At 49.7% G+C, this 12635-nt stretch overlaps 1 protein-coding gene across 1 annotated transcript; it reads left to right on the forward strand.

Annotated features, from left to right (window-relative positions):
• Positions 1-4604: 4604 nt before the first annotated feature.
• IL31 (interleukin 31) lies at positions 4605-6494 on the forward strand. The gene is made up of 3 exons (XM_025045503.1): positions 4605-4620; positions 4784-4923; positions 6201-6494. The coding sequence occupies exons 1-3, from the start codon at positions 4605-4607 to the stop codon at positions 6492-6494; spliced, it is 450 nt and encodes a 149-aa protein (XP_024901271.1).
• The last annotated feature ends 6141 nt before the right edge of the window (positions 6495-12635 follow it).

Consider the following 12635-nt stretch of genomic DNA (forward strand, 5'->3'; position numbering starts at 1 on the left):
GACGGCCGCGGTCTCCTCCTGCGGCCGCTGCAGGACCGGTGACGGCGCGCATCACTACCTGTCGCCGCGGCCGCTACCAGCAGGTGCGGAGCGCTGCCCGCGCGTTCGCCTTCCTGTTTCTCCTCCCCAGAGCCCCGGAGAAAGGTGCTAATTATCATCCCCATTTGACAGATCTAGAAAGGAGAAATGAGCCCAAGGTCAACCTCAGGATTCTGACCGGTGGATTCCAATGTGGACCTCTTTAACCCCTGAGTCGGAGTTTTTAATCACTGTCGACGTCTGCAACTTTTGGCACCGAGATCCCATTTCAGACGGATCCAGTCTTACCTCTCCATCCTCAGAGCATATGGCCCACTGCCCGCCACACAGGAGGGGCTCCCCGGCACTGGTTTGTGAAATTAATGGGATAAGATGGTTCTGGTTCCTATAACTTGGAAATGCAGTAACATCTTTATTGAGATATAATTTACATGCCCTAAAATTTGCCCTTTTATAGTGTACAATTCTGTGGTTTTTAGTATATTCACAGTGCAACTATATTCATAGTGCAACTGTCACTGTCATCTAATTTTCAATTTTTCTCATCCACAAAGGAAACCCCATATCCATCAGGACATCAATCTCTATTTCCCCCCATCTACCCAGCCCCCTTGGCAACCACTAACATAACATGCTTTCTGTCTCTGTGGATTTGCTGCTTCTAGAAATAAATAGAATCATACGATATCGGTCCTTTCGTGTCTGGCTTCTTGCACTTAGCATAATGTCTTCAGGACCCTTCTCTGTTGTAGCATGTGTCAGTGCTTCACTCCTTTTCGTGATGGAATGCTATTTTGTTTATCCATTCATCCATCGATGGATATTTGAGTTGTCTTCACTTTCTGGCTCTGATGAATAATGCTGCTATGAACATTTGGGTACAAGTTTTCATGCGAACATACGTTTTCACTTCTCCTGGAATGAATTTCTCTAGGAATGGAGTTGGTAACTAGCATTTTGATCATTGCCGAACCGATTTACACAGAAGATGCACCATTTTACATTCTCATCAGCAATATATGAGGATTCCGATGTTTTCATATCCTCACCAACGCCTGTTATTTTACTTTAAAAAAATTGTAGCCATCTTAGTAGGTGTAAAGTGGTACCTCGTTATGGTTTTTATTTGCATTTCCCTAATGCCTAATGAGGTTGAGCATCTTTTCATGTGCTTATTGGCCACTTTGGAGAAATGGCTATTCAAATCCTTTGGTTATTTTCAAATTGGGTTAGTCGTCTTTTTATTGTTGAGTTATAAGAAGTTTTTTTGTTTGTTTGTTTGAATATATTTTGGATACTAGCCCTTTTTATTATATGATTTGCAAATATTTTCTCCCATCCTATGGGTTGTCTTTTCACTTTCTTGATAGTCTTTTGACAAACAAGTTTTTAATTTTGATTAAGTGTAATTCATCTATTTTTTCTTTGGTAGCTTGTGCTTTTGATGTCAGAAACTATTGCCTAAGCCATAAAATTGAGTTTTGCAAGTTCTTTATATATTCTGCTCACGAGCCTTTTTGTCAGATTTGTGATTGGTAAATATTTTCTCCTAGTCTAGGTTTCTCCTTTTCATCCTCTTCACGATGTCTTTAAAAGAGAAAAAACAAAAATCAATTTTGAGGGAGTCCAATTTACTGATTCTGATCCTTCCAGAACTACCCACTGCGATGGACATCTATCATTCTTTTTGACTTTTCTGTAGTAGAACACCTTTACTATTTTTAGAAAATTTCTCCAAAACTAGGAAATAAGGCAGAAAGAGAACCACATGCCCTTTCGAAGAAAAAAATAAGTATCAATAAGTCTATCGTGACATGAACCAATCAAAGGGACAAATCGAGGATGACTTCTGGGATTTTGATGAACCAGCTGGGTGGTTTCATTTTTTTCTTCACGTCACAAACCACCACGATACAGCTTCCACCCGCAACACCCTGTTCAAACTCCCCTAGCAGAGTTCCCAGTAACCTCATGTTCCCCCACATAGCGACTCTCTTCGGCCTTTATCTTAATTGATCTCTCCATGGCGTACAATGGGGCCGATCATTTCCTCCTTCCTGAAAACCGCTTTTCATCTCGTTCTATGACATGTGTTTCTAGTACATTTCTTTTCTTTCTTGGGAGTGATTTCTCAGTGTTCCGGGCTAAATCGTCTGCCTCTCCCTGTCCTGTTATTGGAGTCGTGTCCCCAAGCTCCACACTTGCCTGACACATCTCACATTGGTCATGTCTTGTAGGCTTACAGTTTTATTGACCGCAATATACAGACGGCACCCAAATTGATGCCTCGAGTTCCTTCAAGCTCCAAATCCCAGCGTCCAATGGCGTGCTGTTCGTCTTTACCTGGGGGTTCCATAAGCCGTCTATCTTACCATGTCGAAAACTGAATTCGTGCCTTCACCAGAGTCCTGTGATCCTGTTTATAGTACCACCACCCATCCAGGCACCCAGACCTGACACCTACAAGTTAAACTCATGCTCCCCACATCCAATCAATCACCATCGCTTGTGACTTTTACCTTCTACAGATTTCGCCAGTCCACCCACATCTCTTCGTCTCTACTCTCACTGTTACCTGGTTCAGATCCTTGACTGGGACCTGTCAAGTGTGAGGTACAGGTGGGACGTTCAGGTGGAGATGTCCATGAGGCGGCTGGACGTTTAGATCTGGAGTCTGAAGGAGAGAGATACTGAAGTGAGAGGAATATAGGTCAAGAGTGAAGCTCTTGGAGATGTGCCCGTGGCAGGGCCAAGCAGGAAGGTGATTCATCCTCAGAAGCCACTGTAAGAGGGGCCAAACTGTTTCGGGAAAACGTTCTCATGGAAGGAGAGAGAAAAGAGGCTTTCGAGAAGGAGGATGTGGTTGATATCACTGTATACCGTAGAGGGGGCAAGTAAAATCAAGTCTGAAACGAACCCAGGAAGGTTGGCAACATGAGGTCACTGGAGACTATATCGGTTCTTTATTGTTCTTCTAAAAAATGCCATGCACTCAGCAGTTTGAAACTACAAAGCTACCGTCTCACGATGTCTGTAGGTCAGAAGTCTAGCATGGTGTAACCGGGTTCTCTGCCCGGGCTGTTACCGGGCGAAAGCTGGGGCTGCGGGTCTCGTCTGCGGCCCAGAGTCCTCTTCCAGACTCACTGCTCCTTGTCCAAGTTCATTTTCATCTCATACTTTCCACGTGGCCCCCTCCATCTTCATGCCAGCAATGGCTCCGAGTCCTTCTGGTGCTTTGAGTCTCTCTGACTTCCTCTTTGTTTTCAAGGGCTCATGTGACCACATGGGGCCCACCCGGTGATCAAGCCATCTTAAGGTCAACTGATTAGTAACTATTACATCTGCCAAGTCCCTTCTGCCATGTCCTGTAACGTGATGACGGGAGTAAACACAAGACTGTGGAAATCATGGGGCAAATTTTTTATCCCACGGTGTCTCACGACACTTGGCCAGGAGACCCAAGTTCTTAATCTTCGTGAGACCCTCGTGATTGGGCCTCTGCCCGCATTTCCAGCACCGCCCCCTTATCTCGCCTCACTCCAGCCGCCAGGACCTGCTTCCTTGGCTACGGCATGCTCATTTCTGCCTGAGGACTTCCGTCCTAGGGTCCCTTCTGCTGGGAGCATTCTTTCCTCGGATCTTCCCGCAGCAGGCTCCTTGTCATCTTGCAAGTCTCGGCTTGAATGGCACCTCTTCGGAAAGACCTTTCCTGATCCCCTGACTTAAAGTATCTCACCCGTCACGCTCTACCCCGTTGCCCCGTTTGATTTTCATAGCTCTTATCATTGCCCGACACTTTCTTGTTTGTTGCTGCCGTGCCCCTTGCTCACTACAATGCCAGCTCCATGCGGACGGGGACCTCGTCTGACTTTTTTTTTTTTTTGGCCACCATTCCTGAGAACTTAGAAGAGCGCTCGGTCAAAGATGGCATCCAAAATCCAAATAAGTGATTTCGACAAATAACTCTCGAGCACGGAGCCCAGGTGGAGGCCCTGCGGTTGGAAAGACATAGTTGGAAGTCCAGTGATGCTTGAGAGAAAGCCTTTGACGCACCACACTCGCGGGGGTGATCAGGGCCGGCACGGGCACGTGTCCGAAATCCACAGAGATAACGCATCTTACAAACTTCATGCTAGCTGTACACCTACGTGCACTCGACCCTGACCTTCCCCCAAAATTCCCCGTGAGGCGCTGACCAGCAACCCTTGTGTCATCAGTTTCTTGGTGGTTGAGCCCGTCTACCCTGGGCTTCAAAATTTCTCTTGGTCAGATCTACAAGCTCTTTCCAAGAAAGATGTGTGTGCCTTCCTGCATGTGCCTGTATTGAGTCAAGGCATCTGCCCACTTTGAAGGTGACCTCAGCACTTCCTTCCAGACCTGCTTTCACACAGCCCCGGGTGGCAGAATTTTGAAAGTGTTTTCTGGAAAAAAAGCTGAGTAATGATCTTGCTGTGGGCGGGACGTTGTTCTTCCTCGCAGAGGGCCCTTTATATACCTCCCGGTACCATGGCGAACACATCTGGCTCCAGACGCTGCTGCCGAAGCGGGCCCTGCTCCCTCGCACCATGGTCTGCCACTCAGGTATCGCTGCGTCCCGCTGCCTCTGCGTCTGGGGCAGAGAGGAGTGGGGGCTCTGGGTGGGGGCTCAGTCCTGCGGTTGCTCTCGACAGCGGCCGGGGGGCTGAAGCTGGGGCGGCCGGGTGGTCTGGCCCGTGTGCCTCACGGCACTGTTCTCTTTCTCCAGGATCAGCCAGGTTTGCCCTGTTCCTGCTCTGCTGTATGGGGACTTTGCTGTCCTCCCACACGGCCCCCATCAGTGGCCATGACCTAACAAAAATAATCTTGGAATTGCGGTTCTCGTCTAAGGGACTCTTGAGAGAATACGTAAGTGTCATGCAGCCATGTCATCCCATCCCCAAGAAGGGATGGGAACAGCTAGGCGGACTACGGTGGGGTTTTTATGAGGATAGGGGTCAGAGGCAGACATTAGCTCAGATGGCCAAAAATTCAACAATTTCCCATATACTATAGAGTCTGCTTTAGTCGGCTTGTTCACTCCTGACATACTTGGTTCACAGGACTATTGAGTTTTCCTGCCTGTAGCACATCTCTTGAGGTGGGCCACCTTGTCTACCCATCCAGGAGCCTGCTAAGGAGTAGCAAACGGCAGCCTAAGCTGTAAACAATGTCCTCGTGGATGTAGGATGTGAAAACCCTCACATGGGTCCCAGAGTGTCCCTTACGGCAGAGCAGGGCAGTTAATAATCAGGGGTCTGCTTGCATGCGGCTTCACTGCTTAATTAGGACCCAGTCTGCTTCTAGCAGAGGCTGTCCTGAGCTAACCCCATCGGGAGGAAAGTATGTGGCTGCATAAATGTAAATAGCCCCCCATTTTCTTAGGATTGTGATCCAGACAGAAGCTCTTAGGTGGCTTTAAACAAACAAAACCCAAAACATGGGAATAATTCGTGACATCGGCCTTGCCCTTCCCGTCCACCCTGGTATTCAAACCTTAGCCTTGTTTTTTACAGACACAAAGGCAGAAGTCGCTACCAGCCGAGGTGACCAGGCAGTTCAGGGTGGTGAGGTGCTCTTAGCTCGTTAGTCTTTAGGAAGAGGGACGGGTGAGGGTGAGGTCTGGAGTCGGGGTATGTTTGGGGAATCTCTCCCTGACATCTTAGAGGCCTTTCCAGACAAGTATAACGCCCTGCCACTCCCTTAAGCAGGAGACATTTTGGATTTAACACAGAGTCACCAAGGGCAAGCAGCAGCATGGAAACCCAGAGAGTCTCCTCTTCCCCACCTGTCTGAGGCCCCGAGCAGCCGAGAGCAGATTCCAGAAGGCTAGAGAGGCCTCAGCCAGGCGGGGCAGAGGAGGCAGGATGGAGCGGTGGTCATCCGCATAGGCTTCGGAGTGGATGCCCAGCGTGGGCTGGGATCTGGGTCTGCTGCCTGCTCTCGGGCCAGCTCTGCAAACTGTTGATGGAGCTTTAGTTTCTTCTGGGATAGTGATGATCACGGCCTCGCCGGGTTGTCACACTGATCAGACGAGATGAGGGGGGTGGGAGGAGGCTCGTTCACGCCAGTCACGGAGGAAGCATGCAGCAGTCACCTCCAAAACTAATGCTCGCCCGTCTCTCCCCCTTGTTCCATTTGTGAAGAAGGAGTCGGGACTGTCGGATTCTACGCCTTACCCACTGCCGAGTCTCACCTCCTACTGCCAACCGCCCCACATCGCCAACAGCTTAGCCATCCTGCCTTACTTCAGGGCGATCAAACCATTGTTAGATGACGAAGCGGACATCGATGTTCTCATAGAACAGCTCAACAAACTCAACATTCCACGTGAACCAGACACAGAAGTTTCGGTGCCTGAAAATACCTTTGAACATAAAAGGTTCATCGTGGCCGTTTTACAAAGGTTTTCTACGTGCATGGACTCAGTGCAGGTGTGACGCCGTCAGAGGGCATCCTGCTGAGTCTCTGCTTCTTGGAATAAACATGTGCGAAGCCTTAAAAAAAAAAAGATGAGCGACAGCTAAGTATGCGAACTCTGCTGTGAGTTATTATGAAATTATTCCAATGCATAATCTCAGTGGACCCCCAGAAAGACCAGTCTTGGGAGACCTGAGATATAAATGTATGAGTGAACTTCAAACAGATTTCGAACTATGTCATTGTTACTAGTATTGGTATTTATAGAATGTTTCTCTTCTGCAGTCTTAAATTTATTTATTCTCATGATACCCTTGCGAGGGCAGGAAGTGGCCACTATGTTAACTTATTGATATTTATTGTATCGAGAGTTGTTAATGCTCCTTGGAGGAGCCCTCGGTACCTATTTAATAAATTATTTTGAATTTTTCTCATAATCTGTTTTGGATTTTGTGAGGGGGGTAAATTTAGTGACGGGGAATCCAGGCTGGGTGGTGGCGTGGCTGAGGGAGCATGAGACGTGGAAATGGACACTACGTCTGTCAGCGACGCTTCTCCTAACCGGGCAGGCTCAGCAGCAAATGATAATAATTCTAGCAGAAACAACCATTTATTGAGCATTGTCTTTATCCCAGGCCATGTAAGTACCGTTATTGTCCTCTTTTCATAGGTGGGTAAATTGAGGCAAAAAGTCACTGAGTCACTTCCCGAGGCCACAAAGCTGTTAAGTGGTGGGACTCAGACTCAAGCTGGCTCTTCACCACCTTATCCAACCCTTGTCCCTCCCTGGGCAGTGACTGGCTTCAGGGACACTTACTGCCTTGGTTGGCACAGAGCACCTGTGATCCCCTAGTGGGTATCCAGTGCCTCTGCTCCTGCAAGGTCTGCTCCTTCATTTCCCCAGTGACACCCTCGCCATCAGGGATGTTTAAATAAATGCTGAGTGCAAAGCCATTAATGGTTCTTAGAGGTCATCGGGACCAACATTCTCAAAGTGTGGTCTCTGGACCGGCAGCAGCAGCAGCTGGCAACGTGTTAGAAACACAGATCCTTGGGCCTCACCCCAGACCTGCTGACTCAGACACTTTGGGTGTGCAGCCAACACCCTGGGCTTTGATGAACCCCCTCGGGCGAGTCAGACGTACACTCAAGCCTGAGAACCACTGACCTTGCGTCGACTAGCACCTTCGTCTTTATCCTGTTTGGGGGAAACTGAGGCGCAACGAGACAGTGTGATTTGCCCAGGTTCTCATGCAAGGGGGATGAGGCTAGGACTCTGAAACAGGCAGTTCCGCCTCGGGCTTTCCGTTCTCACTCTTGTGGGTATTTCTACTCTAAGTCCCACACGAGGCTTGCAAGCCCCCAGAGAGCTTAGCCTCCAATGACGACGTTCTGGTCAGTCCTTCCAAAAATACCCATTGCGGTGGACAGCTATCATTCTTTTTCATGGCCCAATATCCAACCACTACTGCGGTTATTGGAAAAATTATCCAAAACTGGGAAATGAGAGAGAACCATATGTCCTTCCAAAGAATAAAATGAATACCCACCAGTCTGACGCAATATAAATAAACAAACAGAAGGGACGAGCGTCCCTCACAGAACTCTATCGAATCACCAGGGAGGAAGGAGGGACAGAGAAGGTCGCCACGGGCGCGTCGCAGAGGTCACGCTGCCGGCCGGGGCCCCCCCCCACCTCAGCGGAGCCGGCAAAACGCGTGGCAGAGACGGGGACTTGCCGGCCTGGCGCGTGCCCCACACGCTGCGGTGACTTTAACGGGCCACCGCAGAGGCGCCACACCCCTCCCCCAGGAGGCGGGGCTGGGCTCCCCTCCCCCAGTGGGAGGCTGGACGTGGCGACTGGCTCCTAGGGCAGGGACAGAAGGGAAAGACAGCAACTGGACAGGGAGAAGCACGGCCGACAGCACCCCGAGTGAGGGAGCCAGGCGAACACCGCCGGTCAGCGGGCGCCGGGGACCCGGAGGGGACGGGACGGGACAGGGCAGGGGCCTCGCTCACACCGCAGACTCCTCCCCAGATCCAAAGCTGCCTCCTCACGAGGAGACACCAGACAGACCCAGGCTGAGGGGCCGTCTACAGAACCCCAGACCCACATGCCTCAAAAGTGTCAGGGTGGGGAGACCGCGGGGAGACTGAGCAACCGCCCCAGGTCGGGGACCGAGGAGACATGACAACTGAACGCAATCTTGGAGGAGACCCTGAAAAAGGACCTTAGTGAAAAAACCGGTGAAAATCCCAGTTAAGCCCGTACTGGTGTCACCGTCTGCTTTCTGGTCGAGGCACCGTGACGGTGGCAGACACTTGTGTGTGGGCGAACTCTGCTCTCTACAATGTGTCTGTGCAGCTACATTTATTTAAAAATAAAACGTTCTTTAAAAATTCGGTTCTTCAGTCACGCGAGCCACATTTTAAGAGCTCAGTCGCCACGTCACTCCTAGAGTGGGCAGCCCAGACGCGGGACGAATCCATGCCCGCAGAAAGGTCTATAGGGCAGAGCTGGGCTCAGGGACCAGGACTTTGTTGCCATGATTTATTACTGATTAAGTCGCAGGGTCTCTGGCCTTTAAGAAAATGGATAAGATGCAATGATTTCTGTAAGGTTAAGATCACCCCAGAGGTGATGGTTTTATTGACTGTAGGACATTCACCAGTGAACATCTATCTACCTGAGCATTTTGGTCCAACATTCATTTCTTCACTGATGATGGACAGATGAGAGATGTTTCTTGTACTGTCCTTTGATTTTTTTCTTCTTTCTTTCTTTCTTTCTTTCTTTCTTTCTTTCTTTCTTTCTTTCTTTCTTTCTTTCTTTCTTTCTTTCTTTCTTTTTCTTTCTTTCTTTCTTTCTTTCTTTCTTTCTTTCTTTCTTTCTTTCTTTCTTTTTCTTTCTTTCTTTCTCTCTTTCTTTCTCTCTCTCTCTCTCTCTCTCTCTCTCTCTCTCTCTTTTCCTTTTCCTTCCTTCCTTTCCTCTTGTATTGTTTTTTGACTCTGCTGTGCTGCGCTGATTGACTCCTAAGTTGGAAACGTGGGCTCTGCCCGTTCTGTCTTTGCATGAGAATGAAGGGTCGACAGTTTGAGAAGTAGGTCTGGTGGGAAGCAGAGCCTGCCTCCTGCGACTGAGGCTGAAGAGATAAGAGATTCTGCCTTTTCGTGTACCTTGTCGCGAGGGTGAAGGGAAACCTTGTCTCCGCTCACAGAACACCTGACCCCAAACAAGTGGGGCATCCACGCCCAGCGATCCTCCAGCTCTCTGCGGACACCGCCTGGGTGTCCTACAAGTCAGTAAGTGGGGCGTCCACGCCCAGCGATCCTCCAGCTCTCTGCGGACTCCTGGGTGTCCTACAAGTCAGCTCGGTTCTGACACTCACTTCCCAGGGGCAGTGCAGACCCCACAGGTTGAGGGCTCAGCCCCACGAGCCTGTCCCCACCCACTTTAGATGCCGACTGTAAGTGGTGGGTCCCAGGTTACCCTTATCTCTGTCCACCTTGGTTGTGGGGTTCTCACAACGCCCCCTCAGGTTCGATAACCCGCTAGAATGGCTCACAGAACTCAGGGAACCATTTGCTTACATTTATGGCTTATTTATTATAAGGGATGTGATGAAGGCCACAGATGCACAGCCAGAGGAAGAGGCACATGGGGTGAGGTTCGGCAGGGGTGGGTCCTGAGCACAGAAGCTTCTGTCTCCGTGGAGTTGGGGTGCACCAGCTCTTGGCACATGGATGCACAGAGGAGGAGAGGGATTGAGGGAGGGGCTGCAACTCGCACGCTTCTAACCACGACTCGGTCCCTCTGGTGACCAGTCCCCATCCTGAAGGGATCCGGGAGCCCACCATGAGTCACCTCACGAGAACCGATGACGCTCCCACCACTCAGGAGCCCTGTGTGAGGACCCGGGGGCAGAGACCACGTGTGTATTTCTTATTATGTCGCGTGTGACCATGGTGGTATGATCAGACTGTGGATCAGAGGCTGGTGACATGAAGCAGCGGGGATGGTGGCAGGTTGGTCGCTGCAGGAAGAGGCGGTAACTGCCCACGTGTCCAAGGTGGCAGGGGCCGAGCCGTTAGTGGCCGCCAAGCCCCCTCGCATACTTTCGTGAACTCCCGTTTTGCTGGCATCGGCCGGAGGCATGGACGCCGCTCTGTGGATAGGTGATGGGCCGACCCGGACCTCCCACACACCTGCCAGCTGAACAAGCCTTTCTCCCTCCCTCACCGAGAGCCCACAGCTCTGGAGATGCCTCAGCCGCTGGCTGGGGGACTGCGCCTCGGTTCCGACTAAACCCGCCTCACAGCTCTTGCAGGCAGAGGAAGCCTTTTGATTTCTCTTCTCGTACTTCCAGCAAATCCACCTACAGCTTCTCTGATGAGGATGCTTATCTGCTAACCAAATCCCCCTTCCTTTGGGGAGAGTGTCTCAAACCTCAGTCTGGGCTCCAGGGCCGGTGTCATGAGCTTGTGTCCTGGACGGTCACACAGGGGCTCCTAGCTCAGAAGGGCTTGTCTAAAGCTCTGCTGTCACTGCCCTGAAATTCTTAATGATTCTTGAACAAGGAGCCCTACACTTTCACTTTGCACTGAGCCCTGCAAATTATGTCACTGGTCCTGCTGGGGCGTTGGGGTGAAGTGCAGATGCCTGGGTTTTCCACCCAGATTCTGACTAAGCAGGTTTGGGCTGGACCTTAGAACCAGAACTTTTATCAGTTTTACTGATGTGTAATTTACATGCCTTAAAGTTCCTACATTTAAAATATATGAGTTGATGTGTTTTTTTTTTTCGTATAGTCCCAGAGTTGTGAAACCATCACCACTATCTAAGCTAGAACATCGTCATCACCCCGAAAGAAACCTCGTCCGCATCAGCAGTCAGTCCCCGTCCCCCCTCCCCTCAGCCCCCAGGAACCACTAATCTACTTTCCGTCGCTGTAAGTTTGCCTACTCTGGATATATCATATAACCGAGATCACATAACACGTGGCCTTTGTGACTGGCTCCGTTCACCGAGCATCACACCTTCAAGGCTCGTCCACGCCGTAGCGTGTGTCCGAGCTTCATTCCGTTTTTCGGCTGAGCAATATGGGGTCAGTACTTTTTAACCAGGCCCCCGAGGCCTGATGCAGGTGGCCTGCCAGCACAGCGACATTGCCTTGATGCCTACTTTCCCCATTTCTCGGAAACAGGAACAGTTGAGAGGGGAGATGAGGGAAGAAGTGAGGGACAGAAATGTCCCCCTAAGGCAAGACCAGCTGCCACAGCATTATGCAGAAGGAAAAACCCCAATTCATCCCTGCCTTTCCCGAAATCTGCAGCATGGAACAGAGACGCCCACACGTGATAAGGACGGCGAGTCCTCAGTCACCTGGAACTTGACCAGTGAGAACTCTCAGATAATTAGAAGTTCTTTTGGCGATAATCTTCCAAAACCAAGAAAGAGGCAGAAAGATAGGCAGATCTACGCATTTTGTGACAAATTCAATACCTCCTATACCAACAGATTGCCATGGTATACCTTGTGATCAAAACACTCCAAAATAATGACTCTTAAAAATCAAGTGCCACTTTACTCACAGAGCGAAGAAAAACAAACGAATGAGCAATGGTCGCAGAGAAGCAAAAACTAATATGACAGCATTATTTATTTATCTCAGGGGGCACTTCCTGGGACCCAGTAAGAGTTCGCACTTGTCCCATTTATAAAAGAACCAGAAATATAAAGCCGTAAGAAAAACATTTTAAAGCAATGTCATTTTTTTGTATTCTGGAGAATTCAGAGGTGAGAGGAAAATATATAAAGGAAATAGAAGAGGCTGTCGGATAATGAGAGAAAAGGGAAAGGCAGAGGAGGAGGAGGGAGAAGAGAGAAGAAAGGCTTTCATGTAAAATAAGAAACCAAACGGCCGGCAGATGCGGAACTACATTTAACCTCGCCCTACACAACCAGGGGAAGCAAACAGAAGGGCCCGTTTTCTGCCCATCACATCAGCGGACGGTTTACACGTGACAAGGCTTGAGGAGGAGGGTGTGACAAGAGAGGCTTGCTCGGCCACTTGTGGCAACAGGCATCTGTTTTGTAAAAGGATTCTATTCCTGTCCTGGGACTTTATCCTAATGCACTTCCCTAAGTCGCTGATCGCCCA

Source organism: Pteropus alecto, unplaced genomic scaffold (genome assembly GCF_000325575.1).
Source record: "Pteropus alecto unplaced genomic scaffold, ASM32557v1 scaffold213, whole genome shotgun sequence".
In the NCBI taxonomy this organism is placed as follows: Eukaryota; Metazoa; Chordata; class Mammalia; order Chiroptera; family Pteropodidae; genus Pteropus; species Pteropus alecto.